Source organism: Acanthisitta chloris, unplaced genomic scaffold (genome assembly GCF_000695815.1).
Source record: "Acanthisitta chloris isolate BGI_N310 unplaced genomic scaffold, ASM69581v1 scaffold8914, whole genome shotgun sequence".
In the NCBI taxonomy this organism is placed as follows: domain Eukaryota; kingdom Metazoa; phylum Chordata; class Aves; order Passeriformes; family Acanthisittidae; genus Acanthisitta; species Acanthisitta chloris.
Window position 1 is genome coordinate 1 of NW_008670908.1, and position 18,169 is coordinate 18,169.

Consider the following 18,169-nt stretch of genomic DNA (forward strand, 5'->3'; position numbering starts at 1 on the left):
GGGATGTGGGCAGATGGGATGCAGGAGAGTGGGAGGGCAGAGCTGGAGGCGGCGGTGCCAGCCCCGCCGGGGCGAAGTGTCGGGGGACACACAGCCGTCTGCCTGCTGCGCTGCGACCTCCGCGCACACGACAACCAGGTAGGGACTCACGGCTCCTTCTGTGGGAATAGCCCCGCGCTCGGGCAGGACGGCGAGAGACGCATGATGCACTCTGCATCCTGCCCCGGAGCTGTCACGGCTCTCTCTGTGTCGCCAGGTGCTCCACTGGGCTCAGGATAACGCGGATTTCATAATTCCCCTCTACTGCTTCGACCCGCGGCACTACCTGGGCACCCACTGCTACGGCTTTCCGAAGACAGGGCCCCACCGGCTCCGGTTTTTGCTGGAAAGCGTGAAAGATCTAAGGGAAACACTCAAGAAAAAAGGAAGGTAGTTGAGAAAGCATCGTACAAATAACATGTCTGCTTTTATTTTCCTAGTTGTTTTTGATGCATACCTGTGCAGTGAGTCAGATCATGTCAGATACTCTGGGCTCTGCTGATGGCTCATTTCAGAAACCTGCAGCTCTTCTGTTAGATACAGTAAGGTCCCATACATATCCCCTGTTCAGGTGACCTGCTGTGATGTCTGCAAGGGAGCAGAGAACCATCCAGGTTGCCTGTAGTGCATCATGAACTCAGATAATACAGATGAGCATCATCCTGCAGTCTTTGAGATACAGGCAATGACACCATGACATGTATCCTTCCTTGTCCCTAGTGAGTTTCCTGTAGGAGATGGCTTCAGGCAGAGCAACATGGATCCTGTCTTCTGAGACTGGAGAATTAGGTTTGCTTATGTCCTGTCCCACTAAACCCGGTCTCTAGTAGGCTAGAGTGTGGGAAGGAGTGTCTTCAGAGCTGCCTCCTTTGTTATGCCTTTAGGACCATAACTGGGGTCGACCAGGGCCTGAGGGTCTTCATGCTGAAAATCCATTAGCTGATAACTTCTGGATTTGCTTAGCAAAATATCAGTCATAGAACAGTTTGGGTTGGAAGGGACTTTTGAAGTCCATCTAGTCCAACCCCCTTGCAATGAGCAGGGATATCTTCAGCCAGATCAGGCTGCTCGGAGACGCATCCAGCTTAACCTTGAATGTTTCCAGGCAAAGGGCATTCACCACCTCTCTGGGAAACCTGGGCAAGATGTATCACCCAGCTCTTGAATCTCCAGTGTGTGAGGATGAATGGATTCACTTTTAGGCAACAGCCTGGCTTCGTGCCCAGTCATCCTTTCTAAGGCATCCAGAATGGCAGAAATGTTTTTGACACAAACTAAGCCCCAGAGGCTTACAAACTCTGTTCAGTGGCTCCTAAAAAATGTAGGCTAGTCAAATCCTGTCTGTCTGCCTCCACATGGTGTCTGTGCTCAGTAGAGAACTAGTACATGGGTGCCAAGCCTGGGCTGGGACTAGGACTTCCTGTACACATAACAATAATTCTGGCCAAAATTTCATGTTTGTAGTACCCTGGTTGTGAGGAAGGGGAAGCCAGAAGATGTGGTCCATGATCTGATTGCTCAGCTGGGCTCTGTCAGTGCTGTGGCTTTCCATGAAGAGGTAAGGGAAATACTTGGGTGACACAGTTAATAGATAAAATTAGGTTGGTGAGGTTTCGTTCTCAACCAAATAATGATGCAGATCCCGTGTGTTCAGAGCCTTTCTTGGCAGTGGTGTTGTTAACCTTGGGGAAACTGTCCAGTTTCTGGGATGGGGATGGTGTGGGTGTGTGGGTGGGAGTCCCTGCTGGGGCAAGACTCAAATCGTCTGTGTGCATCTAAAGGGGTGAAGATAAATGTGGAGATGAGGAAGAAGGGCAAGACTAGGGACCAGGGTCTGTGTGCACATGGGAGCTGAGGCTGTGCAGCCATGGCCTCACTATTTTGTTCTCCCTAGGCCACTCAGGAGGAGCTGGATGTGGAGAAGGGGCTGTGCCAGGTGTGCCGTCAGCATGGGGTGAAGATTCAGACATTCTGGGCATCCACACTGTATCATCGGGACGATCTTCCCTTCAAGCCTATCACCAGGTGAGATGCTCCATGATATCACTCACTCTTCCACTGTCCCATTTGTTTCTCACTCCAGTGAACTGCTCAGGAGGACTTCTAGTTATCTGGTCCCACAGGGAACAGGCCCATGCTCAGGCACATTGAGGGAAGGGATTTATTCATCCCTTGGCACTAACAGGAGTTATGCGTCAATATGCATAAAGATGAGGTGTGTCTTTGACCATTTATTGAGGGACTAGTTTCTCTTTGCCCTTACACCAGCACAGTTTGGACACTCAGTCTGCAGTGCTCAGTCTTTGTGACATAGAATCATAGAATTGTTTAGGTTGGAAAAGACCTTTAAGATCATCAAGTCAAACCATTTACGCAGCCAAGTCCACCTCCAAACCATGTCCTTCAATGCCACATCTGCACATCTTTCAAATACCTCCAGGGATGCTGACTCAACCACTTCCCTGGGAAGCCTGTTACAGTGCCTGACTATCCTTTAGGTGAAGAAACTTTTCCTAATATCCAATCTAAACCCCCCCCGGAGCAACATCATAGAATCATAGGATGGTTTGTGTTGGAAGGGACCTTAAAGTTCTTCTAGTTGCAACGCCCCTGCCATAGGCAGGGACACCTTCCACTAGACCAGGTTGTTCCAAACCCCATCCAACTTGGCCTTGAACACTTCCAGGGATGGTAAATCCACTACTTTCTGACCAACCTGTTCCAGTGGTCATTTCCTCTTGATCTATTGCTTGTTACCTGGGAGAAGAGACGGACTCCCACCTGGCTACAACCTCCTTTCAGATAGTTGTAGAGAGTGATGAGGTCCTCCTTGAGCCTCCTTTGCTCCAGGCTGAATCCTCCCCAGCTCCCTCAGCTGCTCCTCATCAGACTTGTGCTCCAGACCCTTCCCCAACTCTGTTGCCCTTCTCTGGACATGCTCCAGCACCTCAATGACCTTCTTGAAGTGAGAGGCACAGAACTGAATACAGGATTTGAGGTGCCTCTCCAGCACTGAGGGCAGGGGGATGATCACTGCTCTGGTCCTGCTGGCCACACTATTGGTGACACAGTTCTGATACGTTAGATTGGATTGCTCCATTACCCTATCTGGCTAAATGCAGTTGCCTGTGACAGCAGACCTTTGTGTGTGGACTCTTCATGGCTTCCTCAGTAGTCACCTGAGGTGTAGTTGATGGAGTTGAGTGATTCATGGTACTCCATAGAAAATATGTAAACTAGGGGGGAAGAGTCAGGCCATAAAAATGCCTGTTTCTCTCCTTTCACTGAGAAGGCTCTAGGTGGTTGCAGATTTTTACACTGTGGTCAGCTGTATTAATCAGAGGTTAGGTGAGATACATCTGGCTCTCCTGGATTGCCCCATCGGGCAATTGAAAAGGCATATTTTGTATCACAAACAGAAAGATACTGGTTGAAGGACTGAGCTTCTGATGGCTGCTGGGCCTGGGGAAATCCACCTCTTTTGTGCCAGGCAGTGTACAAACAAGCACCACAAACATGTGCTCTGCCCTAGGAGAGCACAGCCTGGAATGGTAACCCTCCTCCTGTGGAAGGTGTGTGTGTGTGTGTGTGTGTGTGCTTTATGGAGGGGTCAGAGCAGCCACCCTGCAGAGACCTGACTGTGCTGTCACCTGTGCAGGTTACCTGATGTCTACACCCATTTCCGAAAAGCAGTGGAATCTGAGGCAAAGGTGCGGCCAACCCTGCGGATGGCTGAGCAGCTGAAGCCTCTCACTCCAGGGGTGGAAGAAGGGTGTATCCCTACAATGGAGGATTTGGGACAGAAGGGTAAGAAAACTTAATGTGACAGTTGTTCTCATGAAATCCTACTCTGTTTTAAAATATATTCTACTTCAATTTGTTTTTTAAAATATGGTTTACAAAGTAAATTATTTCCTGCTGCTCCAGCTACCCAGGACCCAGACATTCAGCCAGGGTGAAGTAGGTACCTGTACTGGCTGCAGTTGAGCTCTGATGGTTAATACAAACCAACCATCTTGCACTGCACATTATATTCACTCACAGAAAAAAACGGCTCATTGTACAGATGCAGAGGCAATTAGTGCTCGAGAGATACTAAGAGAGTCCTTAAGGATGATTGGATTATCATGGTCCTTTCAGTCTGGGAGTTGTTGTAGAAGCATCTGTCTCTAGTTGCAGGGTTAGACAGATACTTGCCCTCAAACCAAACGAGAGTAAGTTTACATTAGATATTAAGAAGGAATTCTTCCCTGTGAGGGTGGTGAGGCACTGGCACAGGTTGCCCAGAGAAGTCATCGATGACCCATCCCTGGAAGTGTTCAAGGCATAGATGACCCATCCCTGGAAGTGTTCAAGGTGAGGTTGGATGAGGCTTGGAGCAACCTGGGCTGGTGGACAGTGTCTCTGTCCATGGCAGGGGTGTTGGAACTAGATGACCTTTAAGGTCCCTTCCAGCCTGGGATGCGGCCCAAACCATTCTATGATTCTAAGATATGTCTCTTGCTGAGAATCAAAGCATGGGGGCAATGATTGCCCTTCAAACTGTAACTAAGTCTGTTCACTCATACAGCAAATGAGGGTAAATTTCCTGTGTGGAGAAGCTGCCCTGCAGCTGGGTAGAAAGCATCCTCTTACTGATTTTTAATATGTTTGATGCAACCCTTATTTTAAAGGAAGACCACGCAATCTTGTATGTCCCCAAAGCAGACATCCCTACTGCTGAACATCCCTAGATTTCAAGCTCCTTCCCTACCTTGAGATGCTTTCTGAGGGGGTAACAAGATGATGGTGTTTTCTGTGGCAGATCCTGTGGCTGATCCACGCACAGCCTTCCCCTGCAGTGGAGGAGAGACCCAGGCTTTAATGAGACTTCAGTATTACTTCTGGGACATGGTAACTCTTACATTTGCTTTCCTACATCCTCCTCCTTGTACATAGGGCTGTGCAAGTGGGTGAGGCTGCAATTTGACTTCCTAATGATATTTCCTTAGCTCCCGTGGCACACTTTGCAAAGGAGAGAATTAGCATTATCTCAATTTTTCAGAGAGACAAACTAGACTAAAAAGAAGTCATCCAGGAACTGGGAATGTAAGCCAAATACTTAGGAACCTAGTTTAGTGGCTATCCCTCTGAAGGACTTTTTTCCATTAATTTTGTGAATTGGGACAACATTTTTTAGCTCCTTTGGCTCGATTTGCACTTTCTATTCTCATGTCCCACATCATCAGCAATGTAGTTCCTCCATTTTGGAGGAGTGAAAAGTGGCCTGAAGGGCTGCACTTGCAATTGGGGTGAGGAACAACAGACCAAGCTTCTGCCCACAGTTAAAAACAGTAGGAAGTTCCCTGTAGTCTGGTTTAAATTACAGCTACTTCTTGCTCCCTTTGGTGGTGTGAAGCTGGTGCTGACTGCATTCTGTCTGTGCATCCTGTCTGGTTTTGAACTTGTTCCTGGCCTAGTTTGAGGAACTGCCTTAAATTTGCCTTGTATGAATTCAAAGAAATGTGTTCTGGTTTCCAGCAGCATCGGACCCCACGCAGCTTTTTGGATAAAGGAGTGAGCATCTGTCCAGCTGAGATGGGTTAGGAACTGTGCTGTGTCCAGTGCCTCAGGGCATCCTTTCAGCTGTGCTAAGGAAGTTTCTGCATTCCTTTGCTGTTGGGGAGCATTGTCCTGTTTTAACCCCATAAGGCAGCTCAGCCCTATGCAGCTGCTCCCTCAGTCCCTGCCAGTGGGATGGAGGACAGAACCAGAAGGGTCAAAGTGAGAAAAGTCATGGGTTAAGATAAAGACAGTTCAATAGGGAAAGCAAAGCTGCATGCACAGGCAAAGGATTCATTTAATACTTCCTATCAGTGGGCAGGTGCTCAGCCATCCCCAGGAAAGTTTCATTACTCATAACAGCTACTTAGGAAGACAAACACTGTCACTCCAGACATCCCCACTTCCTCCTTCCCCAGCTTTGTTTGCTGAACATGATGTCATATGGTCTGGATATGGGTCAGTTGGGGTCAGCTGTCCCAGCTGTGTCCCCTCCCAACTCCTTGTGCACCCCCAGCCTCCTCAGGGGTGTGGTGGTAAGAGAAGCAGAAAAGGCCTTGAGACTGTGTGAGCACTGCTCAGCAGTAAGGAAGACATTGGTGTGCTGTCAATACTGTTCTCAGCACAAATCCAAAACAGCCTCAGACTAGCTACTATGAAGAAAATTAACTCTATCCAAATGAAAATCAGCACAAGCATGTGTAGCTTTTACTCTTGGTCAAGAATTAATACAATCACTGTTGGAAAACCTGTTTCTTCTGTTTTTTCATAATGCAACTATTGTCTCCCCCAGTGAGCTAGAACAGCCCTTTAGCAATTGTAACCTGTGCAGCAATGGGGATCACAGAGACATCAGGCTTCCTATGTCCTCTGCATTGTCCATGGAGTGCTCAGAAAATGGAAGATCTGCACCCTGCTGTAAATGTGGGTGGAACAGAAAGAACAGTGATCAGGGTTCCTGAAGCTGAGTGTCGGGTTCTGTCATGCTCTGGTTCTCAAACCCAAACAAGCAGCCACACGGGCAAGGGAACTGGCTGCCAGTTCCACTGGTAGTTGTAAGTGGATTATTGATCCAGAGTTAGACAGGAATGGGCAGGGAGCAGCACAGCCAGGTGCACTGTGCTTGTAAAAAGAAATGCGCTACAGGCTGAAGGGGGAGCACAGCTCGTGACACACATCCCAGAGCTGTAATGAGAACTGCTGGGCTGATTAATTCCTGTGTGCTGGAGGCTGTAATTTGGCAGCTGTGTAATCCTTGCAGGAGGCCATGAGAGGGAGCCCAGCCCTGCCAGATTGCCCTGGCTCCAGCAGGCAAGAAAACATATTTAGCAGGTTGCTTGTAAAGTATTAAAACATTTTGTTCTTTTGCTTCTACAGAACCTGGTTGCATCTTACAAGGAGACTCGGAATGGACTGGTGGGAATGGATTACTCAACCAAACTTGCACCATGGTAAAGATTTTTGTTGTGAGACTGGAAGCTACTTTCAAGCTCCCATCCCAAACTAATGTTACCTGTTTGCTGAGTGCTACTGGGCAGGGCTCTAGGTGTGATTCCTTTTGACCTTTTTGTCGTGGTACAGCAGCATCAGAGCTGATGTTTATTACACTTCCCTAGGAACATTCCTGCAATTAGGAACAGTGTAGCAGTACTGTGCCAAGAGCCTAGGGGTGTGCTGGGGGCAGCAATGTGGACAGGGCACAGGAGACAGTCACCACTTGCTTTTTGGCTTTGTGCTGTTTCATGTGTGAGGGGTGGTTGAGAACAGGCAGGGAAGCAGCACAGCTTCAGCTTGTTGATAGGGTTGTAGCAGAACTCACTGCCATTCCAGTTTTCTGCGGGGTGAAGAGACACTTCTGATTATTCCTATTCCAACACTATTGTTTGGGTAAATATATTGACTTCTAATTAAGAGGTTTTAGTCTCTGGTGCTGGAAGGTACAGAGTTAATTCCAGACTTAAACTGCAGCAGCAGAACCCAGTTCAGCCTAATGCTGAGAGCATCTGGAGTTTTCTCGGCAGAATTGCAATGTGAAAGGATTTTCTGAGGCTGTTACAGGTCAGGATTTCTTACTTGCATCGGGCTTTGTGCTTTAATGTTTGCAGCGGATGGCTCCATCTGGTGGCACTTCTGAATCCCAGTCAGGAGCTGCAGAAGTTGGTTATCTGTGGCCTGCGCTCCAGTTTTTCCAAGCTGGCCATTTTCCCAGAGTAGACAGTCCTGATCTGCCTGCTCCAAAACATTCCTCTGTCAGATAGTGAAAATCAGAGTGGTTCAGACTGCAGCCAGTCATCCCCATCTCACTGGCCATTTCTGAGTGTAAGAGCTGGTCAGCAGAAAAAGAAAACTCTTCAGGCCCTTTCTTCCTATTTTCCAGAATTCATTAGAATATCAAATGCATTTCTAGGAAAAATCAAGGTAAAAGTTGTTCCTTGTCACCCTCTGTGATGGGGCAAGCTCTTTCCTGTCTCGCACAGATTTGGAACAAATCATCCCCATCTCACTGGCCATTTCTGAGTGTAAGAGCTGGTCAGCAGAAAAAGAAAACTCTTCAGGCCCTTTCTTCCTATTTTCCAGAATTCATTAGAATATCAAATGCATTTCTAGGAAAAATCAAGGTAAAAGTTGTTCCTTGTCACCCTCTGTGATGGGGCAAGCTCTTTCCTGTCTCGCACAGATTTGGAACAAATCCTGTCTCGCACAGATTTGGAACAAATGGAAGGAGCCCAGTGGGTTGAAGTGCCAGAGCAGAGTTTGATTCCCTAGTTTTCCTGCCTGGCCTCAGATTTTCAGCAAGTCTGTGTGGCTGCTCAGATGGGCACTGAGGTTCTACTGGAAAAGGATCCCTGGGTATATGATAAGGAGGTCTGTAATAAAAGGGCAGCTAGGACAGATGATGCAGAGGTTGACATCTGAGCTCCATTTCTGGTTTGTCACCGGTGCACTCAGTCACCAGCTGATCAAATCTTTAAGGCAAAACTTGTCAAACTTGTGTAAAACGATTTATCTCATCAGCCTGGAGACTCCTGTAACAGTCATATACTGGGAAGGGGAGGATTTTGATGCTTGGAAGAGAATTCTCTCTCCTAAAGAGCTGCAGAGAAGTTACACAACTTGACAAAAGCCATTTGGGAAGTAAGGGTCAGAACTGCAAACCAAGCAAAATGTTTTTAAATGACAACTCTAGACATAAAACTGCCCCTCCACCCCTTCTATACTAGCATCACATCAAGCTGTCAGTCCTGCATACCATTCAGGTAATAATTCCTCTGCTTTCAGGCTGGCACTGGGCTGCATCTCACCTCGATACATCTATGAGCAGATCCAGAAGTACGAAAAAGAGAGAACAGCAAATCAGAGCACATACTGGTATGTCCTTGTGCCATCAGCATAGCTTGTTTTCTCTGAAAAGGAAACTGTCATCTCATGCACAGGCAAGATTGAGTTGTTAACTCTCTTCTTAATTAATATTTGTTTTTCCTGTGCCTGCTGCCTGGTTCCTCTGGGTTGCACAGCAGTTCTGTTACAGTATGGATTTATTAGTCTGCCTTTGACACTCAGAGGTTTTAGGCACTTCATAAGTAAAGATTATGAATGCCAGTTGCCATTATTATTGCTGGGAAATTGTGGTTCATGATTTTAAAAAATGATCTTGGTAAATCAGCACCATCTATCTCTGTATTGTTGTTATGGGCTGCATGAGAAGGAAGAAGAATGATTTATGAACAAAAGCCAAAGGGTTTCTCCTGCCTAGATTATGAGCAGGGTTTCACCCAAAAGTCTCAGAGACTGTGTGACTTGTACAAATCACATAGTGTCAGAAGGTCCCATGGCCACAGCCCAGCAAATGGCCCTCCCTGTGCTTGCTTGGCTGCCTGGCCATAACCACACCACCAGAGCTTAATGCACCCCACATAGTCACCTGTGCTTCTTCCTCACCTCATCACTGGCTGCTCTCCTGCCTGCAGGTTCTCCTGGAGGAGTCTGGGGACAGTTGAGCTCAGTGTACACCCTGGACTGGCCTTGAGCTTGCTCAGGCACTCCAATCTGCCCAGACACTGTGAATCAGAGCCTGGCAGGGAGCTCTCATGGAGAAGCAGGTTCATGTTGGAGCTTAGCCTATCACCTGGATGGGATAAAACCCAAACCAGAAAGTCTGTGCAAACCCTAGAACTGCATTTTCATATTAGTTTGTTACATTTGCAACATGTCAAACCGCACAGTGGTTGGTGAAAAATCAGAAGAACATTGCCAGCATTTCTAGCCAAAATACTCAATGTCATTAAAAATTCAAATGACAGATAAAATACCAACACTCTTGAAGTGTACTTTGGGTTTTTTTTTTTCTTCAAAGACAATTAAGAGAGGAAACATTTCAAGAAATGAACATGCTCAAATTTCGCATCCGATAGTCAGCCAGCCTGCTGGCAGCTGGGGTGCCGTGGTGATTTTGGCATTTTAAAGTGATAAATAATTGTAGAAATTAAGCTGTCAAGCTGCCAGGCACTGCAGTCAATTGCACAGGTCGTGGTGGCTGAATATGAGGGACTCATTGAACCTCAGTACTATGACACTAGATTTTAGCATTTGACAGTGTCATGTTCAGGTTGGACATTAGGAGGAATTTCTTCACAGAAAGGGGGATTAAACATGGGAATGTGCTGCCCAGGGAAGTGGTGGAGTCACCATCCCTGGAGGTGTTTAAGGAAGGACTGGATGTGTCTAGTTGACATGGTGGTATTAGGTCATGAGTTGGACGCAGTCTCAGAGGTGTTTTCCAACCTAATTGATTCCATTTTGTAATCAGATTTTTCAGAAAGATCTTGTCAGCCTAAACATCAGCTGAGCATAGTACTTCCCATATGCCAGAAAACTGCAGCAGCCTCAGAGGCCGAGGTGCCATAATTTTATAAGATCTCTTTTTATATAAAAATTTGTATATAAAACTGTCGATTTTCTGTGGGCCTATCACTTGATCTCATGAGTTAGAGCACCGTAAACCAGTTTTGAAAGGTGCCTTTAATCCCTTACAAAGGTTATTGCTTAAATCAACGCAAAGCTCTTAAGGAATGTGCTGACATGGCTGTTCATGCGGAAGTGTGGAGCTGAATCAGGCCCTCACCCTTCTCTTTGGGGAATTACATCCCAGCAGGGACGGTGAGAAACACATTTCCTGAAGTTCTGCCCTGGCACTCGAGCTGAGGAAAGCTTCCCACGTGATTCATGCAAAGTGGGCTTTGCCTGTAGTCATCCAGATACAAGCCAGAGAAGTAGGTTTGGGGAAAGAACTGGTATCATGGGAAGGCCCATGAAATTGCTCATTGTGAATGAACCTCACAGTGTTATTGATGGCTGCTATGGAAGCAGTAATTTTATCTGACCCACAGTGAAGTTCAGACATGGCTTTGTGTTCCAGGGTCCTGTTTGAACTGTTATGGAGGGATTACTTTCGATTCGTGGCCCTGAAGTATGGCAAAAGGATTTTCTCATTAAGAGGTGTGTATGGATCACCATATTTGGAGAGGAAAGGTACAGTCTTACAACAGGGAAAGTAAGAGAAGAGGCTGTTAGCCTTAAGTTGTACAAATGTGTGACCATCTGGGGATGTTGCTGGGGACTTGCACAGAAGTGCCTCAGCACCACGATGCTGGACACTGTATAGACACTGAGCCTCAAATCTGATTAGATATGGGCAGTATTATTAACATGTCTGTGGGAAACAGCAGCATAATAAGAGTGAAGATTGTGGATTCTCCCTCACTGGAGGTATTCAAGAACTGTTTGAATGCAATCCTGAGCCATGTGCTCTAGGATGACCCTGCTTAAGCAGGGAGGTTGGACCAGATGACCCACTGTGATCCCTTCCAACCTAACTGATTCTGTCATTCTGTGATTCTGTGAAGATGCTGTTTTCAAAGACATTCCACCTTTAAGTACAATCCAGGCTTCAGCCTTGCCCAAGTTCACCTGAGAATCTGGGACAGAGCAGGAACTGACCCAGCAGTGTGAATCCCAAGACACCAGATATTCTTTCTGCCTTGCACTACATAGGAATCAGAATGAGATTCAGCTCTGACCCCAGTGACTTATGTGCAGAAGTCTGTACATGAAATGGGGGTCTGAACTCTCAGTGCAACCACAAATATCCACACATATGTCAGAAAACCCTACAGCTGATGCCTGTGCTGGGTGAGCTGTTCTCCAGGTGATGTAGCTGCCCACACCTAAACATACAGCACAGTTTTAGATGCCCTAGGGAGCCTGCCTGGCATCCAACTGTGGCTGCAGAGGAACATATCTCCCTGAGGGCCTGTGCCACATCTGCCAGGCCTGTGTGGCTGTTTTGATGGCACTGGATGCTAGCAGTGGGCCTAACCTCAGATGTCTGCAGCTAGAGCTGAGTTGTCCCTGCTACATCTGTTCCACTGTACAGAGGGCTGTAATCACCACTGGACTTTCTTCCAGGTAATTCTGGGTTTAGTACCTGCTACAGAAGTTCACATAAACCATGTCCTGGAGTTAAATTGAACTAGAAAATGCTAACTTGAGCCAGAGGACATCTCTGGCCATTTGTGAGGTCTGAGTCATTTTTAATTTGAAAAAAATAAAAAGAGCAAACAACAACAAAACAAATAATCAAAATCTGTTAGGGCTTGAGCACCCTCTGTGTGCATGAGACACCACTTTGCAACACTTGAAAGGAGGAATGGATCATCTCTAAACCTTTGCAGAGGTTTGTTTGTAATGGCACTGAGAGGGTGAGCTTCAACCTTGTGTCAACCAAGGTGCCTCTGGCTGTGTTGTTGTATGAGTAACTGCCTGTGTCAGCTTTTGTCTTCATCAGCAGTTTGTTATTTTCCTCCATAGGGCTTCAAAGTAAAGAGATCTCCTGGAAAAAGGACCTTCAGCTCTTTGACTGTTGGAAAGGTCAGTAGAAACCACAGGTTTGGCTGGCTGTGCTCTTGGTTTCCACGTCTGTGTGCTCACACATGCCCTAACGCTGACTCACATTTCTGTGGGGGAACTGTCAGCATGGCCAGGGTTGTCATTTAAGCTGGTGCCACCAGTGTATGAGTGTGTGTGCAGGATTCTTGGCTTCCCTTCCCAGGCTTTGCACTGTACAGGAGCAGGCCCACAGGGTGGCATGAGTGATCAGGTTCTGTCTGGCCATTCCGTGCTTTGTGAGATGCACTGCAGTTAGGATTTTCCTGCCCAGGAGGAAGTGTTGCTGGTTCCTTCTGTTGAGTCACACAGAGGCTGACCAGCCCTTCTTATCAGTGCTAGATTGTCGTGCCTGCTACATTTTGTTCTGTTTGTTTTCAGTTATAAGGTTAAAACATAGTTAGACTAAATCACATCTTTTGTAATCCCACAGCCTTTTCTTTAGCTTTTGTAACTTTGTTGTAACATGAATAGCAAGCATAACATCTCAAAATTTGGAGGGACTAACAGATTAAAGTACCAGAATCAGTGAAAACCACACCTATATGTCTTTTTTTTTCTTGTTAGAGCCACGTGTAACCATTTGCACATAGGTACAATAAATCTTTTCCTTAACAATAGACAAGATCTTTAATTTTCAGGTACTAACCCTCAGGGATTTGTCTAGTACGTCCTTTTAATTAGTCACCTGTCAAGAATCTTTCTGTGCTTGGCCCATCTGTATTGTCTGTATATTTATTTTACTCTGCAAAATTCCCTGCAATTCACCTGATTGTTTTTTGATACTTTTCTGTACCTTGTTTGGTTTATTTCTTGCCAAAAATTTTCCTCATCTTAATTTTCAGTATGATTTCCCATTTAATTTGCAGTGGGTCTCAGTGGCTGCACTCCAGCCAAACCTCACTGAAAAGCTCTCCCTGCTGCTGTGTGCTGATACTGTCTTACCTATTCAGATGGCTGTGAATGCATGACCACAGGTTGGTTTATGAGTGCCCCAAAATGTCATCATGTTCCAGCACTGTCTTTTGTCTCTGCAGAGGGCAAAACTGGGGTTCCTTTTGTGGATGCCAACATGAGAGAGCTGGTGGCCACGGGCTTCATGTCGAACAGAGGGAGGCAGAACGTTGCCAGCTTCCTCACCAAGGACCTGGCTCTGGACTGGAGGATGGGAGCAGAATGGTTTGAATATCTGCTGGTAAGACTGAACCCTTCTTGTACCTGGAGTTACTCACATGAGTGACAGGCAGAGGACAGCTCTGACTAACAAAGAAGGATACAGATGATCAGTAATTTTCAGGCTGGTACAAGTCCATGTGTATACTGCTTGCAGGGTATGAACTTTACAAAGCTCAAGTAAATCAAGAGAATTTTCCCAGAGTGAAGCTGCCATCAACCAAGATGAGCCTAGGAAGTTTGCAGCAATAGTTGTGATCCTCCATGTAGGGTTTTAGCCAGAGATCTGCCACATTTGAGAAAACTTTCAAACATAAATTAACAATGCTCTGATTTGCTCACCCCAGAGGCTGGGGAGGAGAGCAGCCCAGAAATAGAACATAGAAAGCAATGTGTGCTGGCACAGCATCATTGCATTGATGCTGTGGACAGGGAAGCCATCTAGTCAAGAACACACAAGTATGGACAATAGCTGGATCTGCTTCCAGAGAGCTCCACCCTGGCTGGAGGCATCCTTCTTCATTCTGGTGAATCACAGGCCTCCCTGCCAGCTGGAGCACCAATTCCTCTCTGTGCAAGCTCAGTTAAATAGCTGGGTCACTTCTCCGACCTCGGTCCCCATAGAGTCTTCTGGTACAGATTGAAAAAGGCCAAATACTGACATCAGCCTCATATTAAAGATCTTGTATGTGGAATACAAGAGACTACTGGCAATCAAGAAACTACTCATTAGGAGTGCTGGAGGAACAGAGAAAGTCCATGTCCCTCACCGTTATCTGCAATTAAAAGAGCCTTTTTGTGTGAATATAAATTTGGGTTTGAGCTTCCTTGGAGCTGAGCTCTGACATGGCTTTGGCTGCAGGAGAAAGATCTGGATGCTAGTCCCACTCCTGTGCCTCATGCCAGTGCTGTGAGCAGTGTTAGGCTTGCACAATAACACAGCACAGGACCTCAGGATCCTCCAGGAAGGGATTTTGGTAGCTCCATATAGCAGTGCTTTTCCAGAGAAGAGCAAGAGCCCTCCAGGTCCTATTCCACAAGTGAGGAAGACCTGGAAGGTCTCACACTAGAGAGATGCTCTCTGTGTTATCTACATTTATCTGTATGGACATGAATGTTAACCAGCCTTGCTGGAAGCAGGATTTAGCACTGGCCCTTTCACCTCGGGAAGCCGCAGATGTTGACAGTCACTGTAGGTTGGTGTGGCGCAGGCTGATTCTTGTGCCCTTCTGTCCCTTTCTTTCTGCTTATGTCAGACAGCTCAGTTACTGTAACCTGGTGGCATCCCCAGAGTAGCATATGAGAGACATCCATCAGCTTGGAGGGGGAGATGCGGCTGTAGGAGGCTAGGGGCCAGCACAGAACTGAGACTGGTCTCAGTTACCTCTAAAAAGGGAAAACAATGCCTATTTCACCCCAAATACTGCCACCAAAGGCCCATCAAGTGTTTGTGTGTCTATGGGGAAGAGGGTGTTTGCCATCCACACCAAACAGGCAGAGACTAAGGCACAAACTCTCTGCAATCCACTGAAGCCAGGGGAAAAGGCAGAAACCTCTGGTGTCCTGAACTGAGTACCTCAGCTCTGATTTCACTGATTTCATTCACAGGGTCAGGCCCCAAGGAGAGGCAAAGAATCAAACAGAAGAGAATGCCAGGAAGGGGCAGGGCCAAGGGGGAAATGAGCCTGCCTCCTCCAGGCCCCCTTAGATTTGCCCTCACCTCCCACACACTTTTTCCTGCATGTTAATCACACAGTCAGGCCTATGATGGCATCTTTCTTCCCCTCCTTATCTCACCAGCTGGAGGAAGTGCAGCTGGGAAGGGGAAGGCTGGGCCACAAGGAGCACAGCTGGCTGTTGCTCACCCTGACCCCAACTCTCAGCTGGCTTTGCAGAGAAAGGGGAATTCCCTGTGCCTTCTGCCACCTGGGTGCATTAAGCACCTCACTTTAAGGTATGGTTGAGATTTGGAAACATCACTGTGTGGTCTGGTTGCTGTTGTGACTGCAGTAAAGAGAGAACAGCCCTGAACATACTTTTTCTGCCATAGCTGCTGCTTTTGCAGCACAGACACCCCTCCAAAGATCTCACACACTCGCTTTGCTATCACTTCCAGTCCCCTCCTGAGCTGGGTTTGAATTGTGCTATAACTGGAAAGTTCCCAGTGTTGGATTTAAGCCACACTGCCCAGCTGAAGAGCTCCTGGGCTGAACCGTGTTCTGCTCACATTTGTGCCTGTTCCGAGAGCCTTGCCCCATTTTACATAAGCATCCTTGATGTCTTTTTACTTATTTAGATGAGGAAGAAGAGCTCCTGGACCATGTTCTGCCCTCATTTGTGCCTGTTCCGAGAGCCTTGCCCCATTTTACATAAGCATCCTTGATGTCTTTTTACTTATTTAGATGAGGAATAACTTGATGATGGGAGAAAACTGCAGTGTTTGTATCATTTGTAGCTTCATACACACTGTGTGGTCACTCCACACAGTCTGAGTTAGACTTTTCTTCAATCTGCCTGACCATGTTCTGCCCTCATTTGTGCCTGTTCCGAGAGCCTTGCCCCATTTTACATAAGCATCCTTGATGTCTTTTTACTTATTTAGATGAGGAATAACTTGATGATGGGAGAAAACTGCAGTGTTTGTATCATTTGTAGCTTCATACACACTGTGTGGTCACTCCACACAGTCTGAGTTAGACTTTTCTTCAATCTGCCTAATAGGATCTGTAGAGATAATTTTGTCGGTCTGTGATGTCTGGGTAACTGGTCAGGAAGAATTTTCTCTCATATTTGCAATGTTTTGGGCTACTGTTTATTCGGAATATGAGCACTCAAAGCTTGGGCTAGTTGTCATAGAGTCTGCCAGATAATGGCAGAAAGACAAGGGCTTTCTTTAAACAAAGGAAACTGAGAAAGAGACTTTGCTGATCAAATTTTACTGATCTCACTGACCTAAGGGCCATTAAGTGAAGTAGCCTGGGAAGCAGATCCCAGCTGTAAAAAGCAGCCATGCAGCACAGTCCTCTTCTGAGCCAGATGTGTGTACCTACATGGGAGATCTCTGACTACCCCAGTGTGGCCAGAGGGATTCCCATGCAAGGAATTTTTCCCTTGAGCTAAGGAACGGATGAGGAGAGAAGATTCACTAAGGGCCAGCCCAGCTCTTGTTACTGTTTTCTCCCTCTGTTCTCCAGGTGGATTATGATGTTTGTAGCAATTATGGCAACTGGTTATACAGCGCTGGCATTGGCAACGACCCACGGGACAACAGGAAGTTTAACATGATTAAACAAGGCCTGGATTATGATGGGAATGTAAGTCTCGTTTGGATCTCTTACAGTGGGCAGTGCAGTGAAGGACATGTGGTAGTTTAAGGGAGCAGAGATCAGTCTGCTGTGTGAGTACTGCGGCAAAAACAGTTCTGTGTCTCCTTGCCAACAGTCAGGTAGGTTCCTCCTTGTGTACAGGAAGATGTGATGTTTACAATCTGCTGCTGTCTCCAAAGAGGATGGTACTCCACATGCCTTCCCTGCTCTGGTATATGTGTTTAATCACAATTTCTTCTGGGTAACAGTCACTTCCCATCCCTACCTCACACAGATGTTTCCTTGAGCACAGAGCAGCTTCTTGGAGAACTCAGAAGTGACAAGTGAGACAGAGCTGCTCCTTGGGAGGTCCTGGAGAGTAGATTAAACCTGTGACTCCTCTGACTATCCTCTCTGTGTGGTGGGAGCAGATAAATTGCCCTTTCCATGTGCTTAGCCAGCGTTCACATAGTGGATTACCTGTTCCCACCATATTTCTTAGCTTCATGGCAAGCTGTGCCAGTGCCTTCTGACATTGTAGTTGGTAGGACTTAGCAAGGAATCAGAAATTAGTTCTAGGAGAGGACACGGCAGTAAAGTTAATAGGAGAGATTCAGGGACATTAGTCATCCTAATTTCCTTCAGTCACTGGAAACTTCTTGTGAGTGACTTCATCTCATGACGACCCAAACAGGACAGGTAAACTGTACCAAAAACACACCTCTGGCTCCCTCCTCTGCCTGCAGAGTGCATCCATGTCTCTGTGTTCAGACACTAATTCTGGGTAGAGGGTTTAGCAGGCTTGTCAGAGGTAACTGATGGTGTAGTACACAAGCTTCTCTACCTGGAGATCAGGCTTGTCCCTCCTGTTGTGAAAGACCATTGCTGGGAAGCACTTACAGATTGTTACTGAATGGATCCTGACCCGTTGGCTCTGTTTGCAGGGGGATTATGTCCGGCTGTGGGTCCCAGAACTGCAGGGCATAAAGGGAGCAGATATCCACAGCCCTTGGGCACTGAGCAGTGCTGCTCTCTCCCAGGCAGGAGTAACTCTAGGTGAGACCTACCCACAGCCAGTTGTAACAGCTCCAGAGTGGAGCCGACACATCAACCAGAGGCCTGTGAGTACTGGGAAGGTTGGCATGTGGGTGGGAGGGCTCCAGGGGGCT

The 18,169-nt window shown here is 46.9% G+C and overlaps 1 protein-coding gene across 1 annotated transcript in view; it reads left to right on the forward strand.

Annotated features, from left to right (window-relative positions):
* Positions 1 to 18: 18 nt before the first annotated feature.
* The window catches only part of LOC103801460 (cryptochrome DASH-like), a 19,895-nt gene continuing 1,744 nt past the window's right edge, over positions 19 to 18,169 (forward strand). The window contains exons 1-13 of the mRNA XM_009073875.1: positions 19 to 138; positions 257 to 429; positions 1,504 to 1,597; positions 1,934 to 2,064; positions 3,698 to 3,846; positions 4,844 to 4,932; positions 6,958 to 7,031; positions 8,860 to 8,949; positions 10,997 to 11,076; positions 12,448 to 12,507; positions 13,560 to 13,717; positions 16,890 to 17,009; positions 17,945 to 18,121. Of these exons, the coding sequence (XP_009072123.1) occupies positions 19 to 138; positions 257 to 429; positions 1,504 to 1,597; positions 1,934 to 2,064; positions 3,698 to 3,846; positions 4,844 to 4,932; positions 6,958 to 7,031; positions 8,860 to 8,949; positions 10,997 to 11,076; positions 12,448 to 12,507; positions 13,560 to 13,717; positions 16,890 to 17,009; positions 17,945 to 18,121 (1,515 nt within the window). The remainder of the gene's footprint in view (positions 139 to 256; positions 430 to 1,503; positions 1,598 to 1,933; positions 2,065 to 3,697; positions 3,847 to 4,843; positions 4,933 to 6,957; positions 7,032 to 8,859; positions 8,950 to 10,996; positions 11,077 to 12,447; positions 12,508 to 13,559; positions 13,718 to 16,889; positions 17,010 to 17,944; positions 18,122 to 18,169) is intronic.